Source organism: Carassius gibelio, chromosome B22, assembly GCF_023724105.1.
Source record: "Carassius gibelio isolate Cgi1373 ecotype wild population from Czech Republic chromosome B22, carGib1.2-hapl.c, whole genome shotgun sequence".
In the NCBI taxonomy this organism is placed as follows: Eukaryota; Metazoa; Chordata; class Actinopteri; order Cypriniformes; family Cyprinidae; genus Carassius; species Carassius gibelio.
Genome location: NC_068417.1, coordinates 13,754,444 through 13,769,869, shown reverse-complemented (window position 1 = coordinate 13,769,869; position 15,426 = coordinate 13,754,444). Strand labels below are relative to the sequence as shown.

The 15,426-nt window shown below is 40.9% G+C and overlaps 1 protein-coding gene across 1 annotated transcript; it reads right to left on the bottom strand.

The window, feature by feature from the left end:
* Nucleotides 1-1,761: 1,761 nt before the first annotated feature.
* Nucleotides 1,762-15,184, bottom strand: LOC127988052 (dentin sialophosphoprotein-like). The gene is made up of 6 exons (XM_052590566.1): nucleotides 15,179-15,184; nucleotides 11,506-14,736; nucleotides 9,263-9,460; nucleotides 7,218-7,340; nucleotides 2,550-2,744; nucleotides 1,762-1,863 (listed from the first exon to the last, which is right to left on the bottom strand). The coding sequence occupies exons 1-6, from the start codon at nucleotides 15,182-15,184 to the stop codon at nucleotides 1,762-1,764; spliced, it is 3,855 nt and encodes a 1,284-aa protein (XP_052446526.1).
* Between the last annotated feature and the right edge of the window lie 242 nt (nucleotides 15,185-15,426).

Sequence of the window (15,426 nt, the reverse complement as noted above, 5' to 3'; positions counted from 1 at the left end):
GGTGCCCTTTTATATCCACATTCACTCATTTGCTTACACCATAGGCTTCCGCCTGCCAATGTCTAGTTATTTGTCGTTATTTAATTCATGCTTCAACACCCGGTCACGCTGACAGCATTCCCAAAGAGCCCTCTAGAGGAGGCAGTATCTTGTTCCCTATTTACACCATAGGCGGAAGCAAATGAGTGACTGTGGATATAAAAGGGCACCTGTAGAAAGCATCATCCTTTTTTATGTCTGAGGAGACACAGCCATGATACCGAAGCATGGCACAGAGACGCAGCATCTCGTTCCCTATTCTTAGGAAATGTCTCGGTTACATATGTAACCCTCATTCCCTGAAGGAGGGAATGGAGACGTTACATCAGAAATAGACTGACAAATGGGATCTCGCCCGAGAGCCCAATCACCTTCGAGTGGTTACAAAACGAGCCAATGGAATGCGGAATACTTTGGTCTGCGGAATTTGCATTGCGGGTACTTAAGGAGCAGCGCGAGCAACTCACATTCAAGTCTTCGCTGAGGAGAGAAGCCAGTGACCCGGCCATTCAGCGGAACAGCGATGTGGCAATGAGACGTAATGTCTCCATTCCCTTAATTCAGGGAACGAGGGTTGCATACGTAACCGAGATGTTACACCAGAAGGAGACTGACCTTACAAAACGTGTGAAGCACCCTGTCATGAAGTCAGCACGAGTGAGGGCCTATAGCTAACACCAAATACACTGTGTAGCATATTTCAGCTGTATGCTAGAAGGCTGCCTACTCGTAGGAGGACTTAAAAAGGCAGATATCATCCAAGGTGATGATACACATGAACTCTGAGGTGCCCAGGCCGCAGGGTGGAAGTTTCAATGACAGAGCTGTCAAGGGGCTTGCCGTGGGAAAGACACATGCTACAAAGAGACTTACTGTGGACATACACACGTGGGATTGCCCAGAAAGGGGAATCACAACACATGGAAGCACCTAGTCCCACACAGGGCTGACCAAAGGGCATGTAAGCCTTTGGTCAGCCAAGTGCTGGACATCAACAGTGCTGGAGGAACCCAGGGTTCTAAACTGAGGAACTCACCAGAGGGGAATAGCGCATCCAGTCCGTGGAGTGGAATGGCACAGCAAGCGGATTGACACCAAACAGGTCCTTACTGGGCCGAAGGGGCGAGTACCCGGGAGGACACGGGCTCTACACAGAGATTATAAAATCTTGCGAATGTGTTAGGTGTCGACCAACCCACATCTCTACAGATGTCTCTTAGTGAGGTGCCATGTGCCAGCGTCCAGGAGGAAGTTACACTCATAGTTGAGTGAGCTCTCACCCCTAGGGGGCATGACAGGACTTGAGCCTGATAAGCCAGGACAATAGCATCCACTATCCAGTGGGATTACCTTTGCTTGGAGACAGCATTTCACTTCTGCTGGCACTGTAACAGACAAAGAGCTGGTCTGAGGTCCTAAGGCACTGAGTTCTGTTCACATAGGTGCGGAGCGCACGTACTGGACATAGCAGCGCCAGGGCTGGGACTGCCTCCTCCAGGGGCAGTGCTTGCAAGTTCACCACCTGATCCCTGAGTGGTGGGAACTTTGGGCATGTACCCAGGCCGGGGTCTCAAGATAACGTGAGATTTAGCTGGCCTAAATTCCAGGCCCGCTTTGTCAACTGAAAATGCCTGCAGATCCCCGACCCTCTTTACCGAAGCCAAAGCCCCCAGAAGCGCTGTTTTCAAAGATAAATACTTTAGCTCTACTGAGAGCAAGGGTTCATAGGGAGCTCTCTGCAGTGCCAATATAACCACTGCGAGGTTCCAAGAGGGGACTTGCTGAGGGCGAGGCTGATTGAGCCTCCTTTCTCCTCTCAGGAACCTGATGATTAGATCGTGCCTCCCAAGAGACTTACCTTCAACAGGGTCATGGTGAGCCGAAATGGCGGCCACATAGATCTTGAGGGTGGAAGGAGACAGCCTTCGTTCCAACCCCTCCTGAAGAAAGGAAAGCACTGACCCAATCTGACATTTTCAGGGGTCCTCACACTGTGAAGAACACCAAGCGACGAAGAGGTTCCACTTCAAAGCATAGGCGTGTCTGGTGGACACGGCTCTAGCTGAAGTGATGGTAGCTACCACCTGTGGTGGCAAGGTACTTAAACATTCCGTGACCCGTCCAGAACCCACACATGTAGGTTCCACAGATCGGGACTTGGGTGCCAGATGGTGCCCCGTCTCTGAGAAAGAAGGTCCTTCCTCAGAGGAATTGGCCAGGAAGGGGCTGTCGCGAGGAATACAAGTTCGGGTAACCAGGTCCGGCCGGGACAAAAAGGCGCAACAATGAGGACCTGTTCGTCATCCTCCCTGATCTTGCACAACGTCTGTGCTCCATTTCCCGGGGCGAGACTGCTGCCGTGAGAGCTCGTCGGCTGCACAATTGAGCCTGCCCAGAATATGAATGGCATGAAGCGACCTCAGATGCTTGTGTCTCCACAAGAGGAGATGGCGAGCTAGTTGCAACATGCGGCGGGAGTGTAGACTACCCTGACGGTTGATGTACAATACGGACTCAGTGTTGTCCGTATGGACCAGAACATGCTTGTCCTTCAGCAGGGCACTGAAGTTGTGCAGAGCAAGCTGTACTGCTAGCAACTTGAGGAAATTAACTGTCCAGGAGTCCGACACAGCATGCCCATTGTACATGGCACCCCAGCCCGTGGCAGAGGCATCTGTTGACACAGGTCTGTCTGGACATCGGTTCTAGGGGCACGCCAGCCTGTAGAAATGAGGGGTCCAACCACGGGGTGTAGTTTCGGCGGCAGGCCGGAGTGATGGTCCCTCGGAGCATGCCTTGTTACCATGCCCATCTTGGGACTCGTTTGTGAAATGCAGTGCTGAAGCAGTCTCATATGGAGTAACCCGAACGGTATGACCGCCGCTGTGGACGCCATATGCCCCGGAGCCTCTGAAACCGTTTAAGTGGAACCGCTCTTTTCCCCTCAAATTGTCTCAGGCAATTCAGCAGTGACTGCCCATGCTCATTAGTAAGCCACGCGAACATGGCGACCGAGTCTATTTACATACAGAGAAAAGAGATCCTCTGCACAAGGGTAGAGCTTTGCTCTTTTCCCAGTTGACCTGAAGACCCAGTCGGGCAAGGTGTCTGAGCACCAGATCCCTGTGCTGGCACAACCGCTCTCGAGAGTGAGTTAGGATCAGCCAGTGGATGAGGTAGTTGAGGATACGGACAGAGACAGGGCCAACCCGAATGGAAGAACCTTGTACTGAATTACCTGCCCCTCGAAAGCAAACCAAAGAAACGGTCTGTGTGGAGGAAGAAAGGAGACATGAAAGTACAGGTCCTTCAGGTCGATCGCTGCAAACCAATCCATTGGATGAATGCATTCGAAAAAAGCGCTTGGCCGTTAGCATCTTGCACAGGAGTCTGTGCAGAACTTGGTTCAAGGCACGCAAGTCCAGGATTGGCCGTAACCCACCTGTCTTCTTGGGTACTATGAAGTAAGGGCTGTAAAAGCCGGACTTCATGTCGGCTAGAGGGACCAGTTCTATCGCGCCCTTTGCCAGTAGGTCGCGACCTCCTTGTACATGACAGGGGCATCTTTGTCCAGCATCGTCGCGCGGACACCCCGAAATCTGGGGGGATGCCGGGTGAACTGAATCACGTAGCCGAGCCTGAGTGTCTGGTAGGGGTATGCTGGTACTAGTATCGTTACTGAACAGTTCCAGGGCAAATTCCAAATGGAAGTGATTATCCCTATGCCCTTGGAGTGGGGACTTTGGAGTGAATAAGGCATGTGTTGCTATTAAGTAGTCGTTAGGAATGCACTTTGCAAAAGGAGCGACATCATTTCCTCATTATCTTTTTTTTTTTTCGAATTACTTTTACTATACTAACTAATTACAGAACACCCATTTCATCAGAGGTTACTTTCCGATCAGTTCAATAATTGATGATCATCATCAATGGGTTAAGTAAAAAAATGCCAATGGCATTTCTTCAGGGCTTTTGAGATGCAACAAACGTGTTTCAGAAACATGTGGTTACAACAGCCAGAGACAACACAAAGACTGAAGTCAATGGTCAAGAGCCCAACTAAAGCAAACATTGATCTCTCACATGGTTACTTCAAATGAAACAATAAATCAACATCTAAACCTTAGTTCATTCTCAATAAGATCTTCTGTAGACGTCTGATGGAAATAAAGTCAGTCTGGTTATAAATAAGTGGAGCTGGTGATGCTGTTTGTGGGGTTGTTTAATCAGATCTTGAGAGATTTAATGTATTTTATTTCAGTTGATTTCATCTAAGGCTGTGTCTGAAGTCAGTTGTAGTAGTTCTTATGTTTCTCTTTTCTTCTGTGATTCTGTTTGTTAACAGCAGGTGTTCATCACTAATGCTCAGTTATCACTCAATTAATCACTTCATTATTTAATTGCAATGTAAATCATCTTTCAGTGAACTCAACTGAATTAAGTTCAGAGTACTTACATGGTTTTAGGCAATTGGTTTCCTTAAATGGTTTGAATAAACCTAATTTGTCAGGTTTTTAAGGATATATTTAAGGATATATCTGTTTACTCAAACGTTTTGAGTTAAGTTAGGTCGGGTTTTACTGTGATATAATATATAAAAACGAATGTATATAAAGCTTGTTAAAACATTAAATGTATATTGTTTTTATGTCGATGTCCATCAGTGAATCTGCTGTCATGGGAACATCCCAGCTGAAGATAAGGAGGAAATTATATTGCTCCTATTGCAAAGTGCATTCCTAACGACTACTTAATGGCACGCACATGCCCTACTCACTCCAAAGTCCCCACTTCAATGGGATAAGGATGATCACTTCCAAATTTAATTTGCCCGGCTACCGTTCGGTACTGATACTAGTACCGGCGAATCCCTAGTGTCCGGATGAGCCAGCGGGAAGGCCTGGGGAGCAAAGCCAGGCTCCCAGAAACAAAACCAGCGGGGTCAAGTGGACTACAGGCGTACCCACAGTGGGGCAGCTTGGTGGAGCAGACAGCCCCGGCATGGGAGGTTTAGCGGGGGCGGAGTGTGGGTCTGACTCCGAGTAGCATAGAGGGCATGAGAAGCCAAAGCGTTCTCGAGCTGGCTTTGCATGGAAACTGGCAAGGGGAGAGGAGAACGAGAGCGGCGAGGAAGCACGTCGCCAACTGTCGTTTGTGGCCTCTTGGGACCCAGAGGTAGAGGAAACAGCTCTTTTAGTGAAGGTCTGGGTACCACCGGCCGCAGGGCCAGTGGCAGAACAAAAAGAAAACGAGAACAAAGGTTTCTATTTAAAAAGATGCAAATCGGCCCGTATCTCTTTTGTGAAAGAAATTTGTTGTGTTTACAGTATCTGCAAAGTCCAAGTACATGTTGGATGCAGGAGAGTTGTGACCATATACAAAGCAAGGTTTGAACGTGAATTGTTTGAATACAGCAGTAACCTTTGAAACGGTGTAACATAATATCAGTCTCAGCCGAGTGATTGCTGCCACGACTAAAGAAAATTTAGTTTCCCAATTGATTCCTCCAAGACCTAACATCCGTTTCCCCTGAGTGAGTTTCTTGAAGAAAGATAAGATCAGCTGCACTTATCATCATTATTATTATTATTATTATTATTATTTTACTATCCCTAAAACCTCAAATATTCAAAGTTACATAAAAGGGGGAGATGTGTGGTCAGGACAAAAAATAAATAAATAAATAAACAAACAACATTCTACATGTAATAAAACACAAAGCTATGAAACCAAAAACAAACAAACAAGGCAAAAAAGCCAAAGCATCTGTGTCAGAATTCTGAAAACATAAGTGAGGCCTGCTGGTTAGAAAAAAGGTCTATATACTATAGGTCTGAATCTTTACTTGCCTCATGATTCAATTCCAATTCAGAGTTTAACAATTCAATTATAAAACTCACCAATACCAGTATTTTGAATTTTATCTGAACATTCAAGTAAATAGAGCATAAAAGACTGAATTTTTGGCTCACGTGCTATCATAAAGAGGAGGCTTTCTGTGCTTGTGCTTCGGGTTTGTGTCATTTTGCATTGAGATCTTTTCTGTGGGTTGTTGTGCTTAATAAATCTTTTAACATTGAGCACATCCCATACTTTATTTAGTGGAGTAAGTACTTTGCTTCCTAAATACATGGACATTTTTTGTAATATATAACAGCAGCTTACTTTATTTACTACAAAAACAGTTTTTATCCAGAATCATTCACATCAGCATCGCCTTCAAATTCTCATTTGTGCATATGGTTTTGTTGTAGCCATTTAAGAAAGTGTATTTTCTTTATATTATTTGTTTAAATATTATTGGATTGTGGTTTGTTTAGTTCAGTTTGCTAATTAAGAAATTGTAAATGTCATAAGGGGTGGTAAACTGAATGGCAGAACGCCGGTAGAAGGGAAGTGGGTCAGACATCATTTTTTGACCTCTTCATATGTTTTGTTTGTAGAATTATTTTCTTTGGATCAAAATTTTGTTTGGTATAATTTGTATCTTAATTTGAATGCGTTTTTTTTCTTGGTCATTTACTTGTATTATGGCATGGCTAAGAATCTTGTTAAAGCAGATTAGTGCGTTATGGGGTCTTACACTCTAAATCAGGGCCTGTGTCCCTGCTGAGTTTAGCTCCAACCCTGAAAAAAAAATAAAAAATAAAAAAACACTACCTGTATTCTGAAAACCTTGCTTAGCTTGTTCAGGGGCGTATTCAAGTTCAAAACGGTGCGCAAAGTTTTGCTACGGTTTCCGGATTGAACGTCATGTTTCCTGGAAACGGCGTGCACCGGTGTGCAACGGGGTTTGAGATGCGTTCTCTCTTGTTTGGTGGGTGTGTCAGAACTATAGTCCAATCAGCAGCAACATGTATATAAAGCACGCGGTATTAAAGTCAACTCGCACAATGTCTTTAAGGAAAATAATGTACAAATGTGTTCATTGCAGCTCGGTATACGAAACAACTGAGGATATGTTTGTCATAAGTTTTATTGTAAAAATATAGGATATCAACATAATGATGTAGTTGTTTATATTTTTAGCTTCATTGCAAGTGTATGACATTTGGTATAGAAAGAAACAATGGTAATTAAGTGCTTTTCCTAAAAATGAGAAAGAAAATACAGGATATTAAAACCGTATTAACTACTAATAAAGTCAGTAGCTGTGTCCCAAAGTTGAGTGTACGCACTTCGAAGGCCACGGACTTCGAAGACCGGTCTCCAAAGTGCACGAAGGGCCCTCCAAAGTGCGTGAGATGCTCCGGCTTCGCAGGATTTCCTAATTCCACCACCTGGTGTTTCTGATTAGCGCTCTGTCGCATAGCAACGGTGAGAGCAGAGCACTTAAGGCTGGTTCACACGGCAGGATAATTAGGCCTATTTTAGCCCCGATTTAGCCCTTCCGACAATCTTAGGATGCTCCGATTATCGTAAAATAATCTGATCAAATATTCCTGCCATGTGTGGTGTGTTAAGACTGCTCTCCTCTGCTCAGAAGAATGTCGGGACCACTCCGATCTCAAATCGGGGATATCCAACATGTTGGATTTATTTGGCCCGATTTCTTCTCGTGTGTGGTGTCCCCCGAGGACAAACAATCACGCAGCCTGTGGACTGTGGCGTGTAGCCAATCAGAAAGCGACGTGATGAGGCGGTGAGGAAGTACCAGGAAACAAAATCAAAACAGCCGGCGTATATAACAAATATAACAAATACAAATAAAGTCGATGGGCATAACTACATCCACAACTGCAGTCCACCAGAGTACATGGAAACAAATATATGAACGTTTATTTCAACGGTTATTAATCTGTGTAGTACGTAACAACATTTCTATGAGATAAAACAACAACTTATCTCCATATCATGATATAGCAAGTATAGTCCATGCTCGCGTTGTCTCCACCTCTTTGACCATCACCTTTTCTTGTTTTTCTTATGTTTTTTTTTTTTTTTTTTTTCGTTAAAAACAAAGCACAAACTATGGCCACTGCATCCTCTTCGTCCGCCATGATTGTTTACTCTAAAGTCACATTTGATCGTGAGGGATTTTGCGAGATTTCCCGTCTGACCTGGGAATGCTCGGGAGTCAAATTGGTTTGTGTGTGATGTGTTGATAATGCCGTGTGGCTGCACACCACACACGGAAGGACCAAAACTGTTAGACCCGTGATTTTTTATCACCGTGTGTGGGGTCTCTCAGGTTTGGAAAATCGGCCGACAATTTAAAAATCGCCCCGTGTAAACCAGGCCTTACGAGAGGACAATCCTGCCAGGAGAGGTGGAGCCAGAGCGGTTTGTGTTTTTATGTTTTACGTCAAAGTGGAGAAGCCTCCGGCATAACCAAGACCGAGGCCAAGTTACACTGGTTTGCTGCGTCCTTTGTCGGATTACAACTTTAAATGCAGGTACTGGTTTGGAGCTTACTTGAATAATGTAACGTTAATGATACATATGAAAAACTACAAAATACACGAACACACATATCAGTTAAAATGCTTACTGATATCTTACGAAGGTGCGATTTTATGTAATTATTGTCTTGACCATGGTGATCATATGTTTGCAACTCGTTTTTATTAAGCATAGCATGAAAATAAAACTGAAAAAAGTGCATAATATGAACAGTGCTCTGTTTGATTTTAATATTCGGATAATAAATATTGTTACTTTAATCAGAGGTGGACTGTAAAGAAGTACATTAGTTAAGTTTACTCAAATATACAAACATAAAGTACTATGTTTTGTTTTGTTTTTCTCACAGACAGCAGCACTACAAATCTATGGTATTTTACAACATGATGCATTGTTGTAGATTAAACTACCCAACAGTGTATTAGTAGGCAACTTTAAATTTAATAACATTGAACATATTTAGAAATTAAACAAATTATTTTTCAGAACAATACTGTACATACCTTTACTTTTACTCTCAATACCTTAAGTATATTAGAGTATGCAAGATAATACTTCTTACTTAAAGGATAGTTCAGCGAAAATGACAATTCTGTGATCCTTTGCTCACCCTTAATTTGTTCCAGGTTTGTAATTTTCCTTTTTGAGTAAACTATCCCTTCAGCTAAGGTTTTAAACATGACTAGTAGATTTCAGCCAATATGGTATTGGTAGTTATTAAAAGTAGTTTCTCAATATTTCTTCTACTAATAACAATGTCATGGAGCTAAACAATTTCTCTTTTCCTTCTTTCCTTAAATCAGACTATACCCCTGTGCACGATAGAGCTGAATGTGGCAGTGCTGGACAGGTGTTTCATGGTTTTGGCCCTGACAGTGCTGCTGGATCTTCTGAGAAGTGAACGCCAACAGTGATGGGTTCCACAATCCAGACCCTGGTGTTTCTCTTCTGTAAAGATGGTCTCCTGAGTGTTTGACATGTGCCTCATTCCACTGTCAATGCATTGTCCTCCAAGTCCCTGCTTCACCAAGAGATTGACCTCATGAAGACCTCAGAACACATGGAAGCAGCGCTGGGCTCAAACTGATGTTGTTTTTCTGATTTTAAACCTAAACTATGCTGTAATCAGTTGTAAAAAGTACTTTCAATTATAGAGCAATTTGTTTTAATGTGTAAAAAAAAAAATATTTACAGGATTAAAAAAGAAAAGAATGTTTTGAGAAAAAATTTATAAGCTGCATTAAACAAATTAACAACGCACATAAGTACTTTTATTTACACATTAATATGCAAAAAAAATAATAATATACAAAATGTACTTATTTGCAAACAAATTGCACACAAAAAATTAATAATGTATGCAACTTGCACCACAAAAATAAACTACAGAAATTAGGTTGTTTCATTGACAATATGATATTTAAAAAAGATACTGAAAAACTGTAATGTACCCATTTTTCCCCCACTGTTTTTTTCTTGACTAATGAAGAATATATTTGTAAAGCATTCTCTCAAGAAGAGAAAGCTTGTGCTCCTCCTTCTCTCTCTCTCTATAGAGTTCGATGTCCTCCCTGAGCAGCTCCACTCGCTCCCTCACGTGTCCCAGGACACTTAGCAAATAAACCATGCCTGTTAACAACAACAACAGCACAATGAATTTCAGCAAAAAAATTGTCTATTAACTTTGTATTAAATCTTTCGTCACGCTGCGGTGACGCATTCACACTTCAAATGCGCCCTTCCAAGTGTGCATTCTGACTTTGGGACAGCTTACTTCGTGATGCTGTGACGCAGTCACACTCCACATCCGCACTTCGGAGTCCACGCACTTCACTTTGGGACACCCTTCGTCACGCTGCTGTGACGCATTTGCACTTCAAATGCGCACTTCGGAGACCACGCACTTAACTTTGGGACACAGCTAGTATGTGAGGATAAATAGATGGCTCCGGAAATTCTTCACAAAGAAACCAAATAATGGCCTTCTCAGCTGCCATAGTTGCAACTCTTGCTCATCAGAACAGTGTGTTCAACGCATCACCGTTTCTGTTTAAAAAACGTTGTGCAACGTTTTGTCGGAGCTGAACGTAGCCCAGGTGTGTTTGATTAGGGTTGGAGCTAAACTCTGCAGGGACACAGGCCCTCCAGGATCAATGCCCCCCCCCCCCAATCAATGTTCCCCACTCTAAATGCTAGTGATTAACTTTTAAATGCGTTCCTCAGGCCTTTAGGGACCTGGTACATCAATTACTACCCTCCCACTCATTCATTTTATTAATTTTATTTCTATATCCACCTTCTTTGTACTCATTGTGAAAAAAAGACAAAAGTATAATGGATAGTGCAATAGTGTAAGCATATTTTCTTCCCTGCAATAATTAAATATCTGATGACTCAATGAGTGTATTTCAACTTTATTCTTCAAGGTGGAAATGTTTGATACACAATGATGTTATGATGATTTTCTCATAATTACCACAGACATAGAACAACATAAACAAGAGAATATAATCAGCAAAACTTGAAATAGCTTAAATGGCTTCACTACAGGGAAATTACTGTATGCAATCAACTATAAATGACACTATCATTTGATGGTGGATGTGGTGAATACGATGTGGTGAATAAGATGATGATGATGACAATCACAGTATTGACTTTGAAGATATTGAAAACAAAAGTTTTCATAATATGTTGAGAGCAAATTTGGCTGAGATGCTGAAAGTACTGAGGAAATGCACTCTTAGGCTGACAGTTATGCTGAAACCATCTGCTCAAACTAAACACCCTCAAGATGTAATAAAATATGTTTTATTTGATCTTTTTGGTCTCAGCCTAATTAACGTGTTCCTCTTTAGCAGTACTTGTCATCGAGGTCTTAGCATTATTAAGTTCTGCCCCTTGAGCTGCTCCCATCCCCAGAGTCTCAGCATCATCAGTGGTTACACTTCCATCAGGACCCTCTACACTAGGATCCTTCAGTGTGTTGTTAGTTTTATTAGTGGATTTCTTTCCATCAGGATCCTTCTGTGTGATGTGAATTTATTCAGTGGATTCCTTTACATCAAGTTCCTTCTGTTTGTCATTAGTTCCATCAGTGGATTTCTTTTCATCAGAACTCCTATGTGTGTGGTTAGTTCCATCAGTGGATTTCTTTTCATCAGAACTCTTCTGTATGTCTGTATTTTCTTCAGTGGATTTCTTTCCATCAGGAACCTTTTGTGTGATGTTAATTTCTTTAGTGGATTCCTTTACATCAAGTTCCTTCTGTGTGTCGTTAGTTCCTTCACTGGATTTCTTTTCATCAGAACTCTTCTGTATGTCTGTATTTTCTTCAGTGGATTTCTTTCCATCAGGAACCTTTTGTGTGATGTTAATTTCTTTAGTGGATTCCTTTACATCAAGTTCCTTCTGTGTGTCTTTAGTTCCATCAGTGGATTTCTTTTCATCAGAACTATTCTGTGTGTCGTTAGTTCCATCAGTGGATTTCTTTTCATCAGAACTCTTCTGTATGTCTGTATTTTCTTCAGTGGATTTCTTTCCATCAGGAACCTTTTGTGTGATGTTAATTTCTTTAGTGGATTCCTTTACATCAAGTTCCTTCTGTGTGTCGTTAGTTCCTTCAGTGGATTTATTTTCATCAGAACTATTCTGTGTGTCGTTAGTTCCTTCAGTGGATTTCTTTTCATCAGAACTCCTATGTGTGTGGTTAGTTCCATCAGTGGATTTCTTTTCATCAGAACTCTTCTGTGTGTCATTAGTTCCATCAGTGGATTTCTTTTCATCAGAACTCTTCTGTATGTCTGTATTTTCTTCAGTGTATTTCTTTACATCAGGAACCTTTTGTGTGATGTTAATTTCTTTAGTGGATTCCTTTACATCAAGTTCCTTCTGTGTGTCTTTAGTTCCATCAGTGGATTTCTTTTCATCAGAACTCTTCTGTGTGTCATTAGTTCCATCAGTGGATTTCTTTTCATCAGAACTCTTCTGTATGTCTGTATTTTCTTCAGTGGATTTCTTTCCATCAGGAACCTTTTGTGTGATGTTAATTTCTTTAGTGGATTCCTTTACATCAAGTTCCTTCTGTGTGTCTTTAGTTCCATCAGTGGATTTCTTTTCATCAGAACTATTCTGTGTGTCGTTAGTTCCATCAGTGGATTTCTTTTCATCAGAACTCTTCTGTGTGTCATTAGTTCCATCAGTGGATTTCTTTTCATCAGAACTCTTCTGTATGTCTGTATTTTCTTCAGTGTATTTCTTTACATCAGGAACCTTTTGTGTGATGTTAATTTCTTTAGTGGATTCCTTTACATCAAGTTCCTTCTGTGTGTCTTTAGTTCCATCAGTGGATTTCTTTTCATCAGAACTATTCTGTGTGTCGTTAGTTCCATCAGTGGATTTCTTTTCATCAGAACTCTTCTGTATGTCTGTATTTTCTTCAGTGGATTTCTTTCCATCAGGAACCTTTTGTGTGATGTTAATTTCTTTAGTGGATTCCTTTACATCAAGTTCCTTCTGTGTGTCGTTAGTTCCTTCAGTGGATTTCTTTTCATCAGAACTCTTCTGTATGTCTGTATTTTCTTCAGTGGATTTCTTTCCATCAGGAACCTTTTGTGTGATGTTAATTTCTTTAGTGGATTCCTTTACATCAAGTTCCTTCTGTGTGTCTTTAGTTCCATCAGTGGATTTCTTTTCATCAGAACTCTTCTGTGTGTCGTTAGTTCCATCAGTGGATTTCTTTTCATCAGAACTCTTCTGTATGTCTGTATTTTCTTCATTGGATTTCTTTCCATCAGGAACCTTTTGTGTGATGTTAATTTCTTTAGTGGATTCCTTTACATCAAGTTCCTTCTGTGTGTCGTTAGTTCCATCAGTGGATTTATTTTCGTCAGAACTATTCTGTGTGTCGTTAGTTCCATCAGTGGATTTCTTTTCATCAGAACTCTTCTGTATGTCTGTATTTTCTTCAGTGGATTTCTTTCCATCAGGAACCTTTTGTGTGATGTTAATTTCTTTAGTGGATTCCTTTACATCAAGTTCCTTCTGTGTGTCGTTAGTTCCTTCAGTGGATTTCTTTTCATCAGAACTCCTATGTGTGTGGTTAGTTCCATCAGTGGATTTCTTTTCATCAGAACTCTTCTGTGTGTCATTAGTTCCATCAGTGGATTTCTTTTCATCAGAACTCTTCTGTATGTCTGTATTTTCTTCAGTGTATTTCTTTACATCAGGAACCTTTTGTGTGATGTTAATTTCTTTAGTGGATTCCTTTACATCAAGTTCCTTCTGTGTGTCTTTAGTTCCATCAGTGGATTTCTTTTCATCAGAACTCTTCTGTGTGTCATTAGTTCCATCAGTGGATTTCTTTTCATCAGAACTCTTCTGTATGTCTGTATTTTCTTCAGTGGATTTCTTTCCATCAGGAACCTTTTGTGTGATGTTAATTTCTTTAGTGGATTCCTTTACATCAAGTTCCTTCTGTGTGTCGTTAGTTCCTACAGTGGATTTCTTTTCATCAGAACTCCTATGTGTGTGGTTAGTTCCATCAGTGGATTTCTTTTCATCAGAACTCTTCTGTATGTCTGTATTTTCTTCAGTGGATTTCTTTCCATCAGGAACCTTTTGTGTGATGTTAATTTCTTTAGTGGATTCCTTTACATCAAGTTCCTTCTGTGTGTCGTTAGTTCCTTCACTGGATTTCTTTTCATCAGAACTCCTATGTGTGTGGTTAGTTCCATCAGTGGATTTCTTTTCATCAGAACTTTTCTGTATGTCTGTATTTTCTTCAGTGTATTTCTTTACATCAGGAACCTTTTGCGTGATGTTAATTTCTTTAGTGGATTCCTTTACATCAAGTTCCTTCTGTGTGTCTTTAGTTCCATCAGTGGATTTCTTTTCATCAGAACTCTTCTGTGTGTCATTAGTTCCATCAGTGGATTTCTTTTCATCAGAACTCTTCTGTGTGTCATTAGTTCCATCAGTGGATTTCTTTTCATCAAAACTCTTCTGTATGTCTGTATTTTCTTCAGTGGATTTCTTTTCATCAGAACTCTTCTGTGTGTCGTTAGTTCCATCAGTGGATTTCTTTTCATCAGAACTCTTCAGTGTGTCCTTGTTTTCTTTAGTGGATTTATTTTCATCAAGAGCCTTTTGTGTGTCGTTTGTTCCATCTGTGGATTTTTTTCCTATTTTTTCAGTGGATATCTCTCCTGTTGGACCCTTAAGTGTGTTGTTAATTCCTTCAGTGGATTTCCTTTTATCAGTATTAATAAGATGTTGTTTGTCTCCCCCATTCTCCTGAAAGACAGAGCAGAGATTCACAGAAGGTTAAATAAATGATTGTTGAAAAATATTGATGATTCAATTAGACTAAATTGTTATTTTCCCTCTATAATAAACAACATATCTCTAAACTCTTAGAATATTTATTACACTTTAGTCTTCTTGTTGAAAGATTGAGACATTTCAAATGATACATGACTGTGAATATCATTAATATGTATTTAGAACATATTTTGCTACCGACCCATCTGAGTTAACCGAGTGAAGGAAAGGATTGGAGAAAAGGAACAAATATATAGTTGAGAAAGAGGCTTTCTCACATGTTCTCAAAGTGAGGTGTGAAAATAGATGTCCATATTTCAGGAGAAAGTATCTGAGGTTCTTCCATACTTACAAAATATAATCATTTCTTTAGTTTATATAAAGCAGCTTTCCAGAGTATTCATGTTTTACTCACGGACATCTGATCTCAAATGACTGAACAAAATAAAACAACTGGAGGAGATTTCTACATCAAAGAAGGAGGAGCCCAGAAGCCACACCTAACTATTGCATATCTGCAACAGACCAATTAAAAGACAACAAAACAAACTAAGTCTAATTTTGTTCAAAATTGCATCATTAGTTATTTATTCAATTTTGGTTTAACTTTATCAGAGCCTTAGCCATTCTCAAATAAGTCTATTTGGTGTAAATGCATAGTGT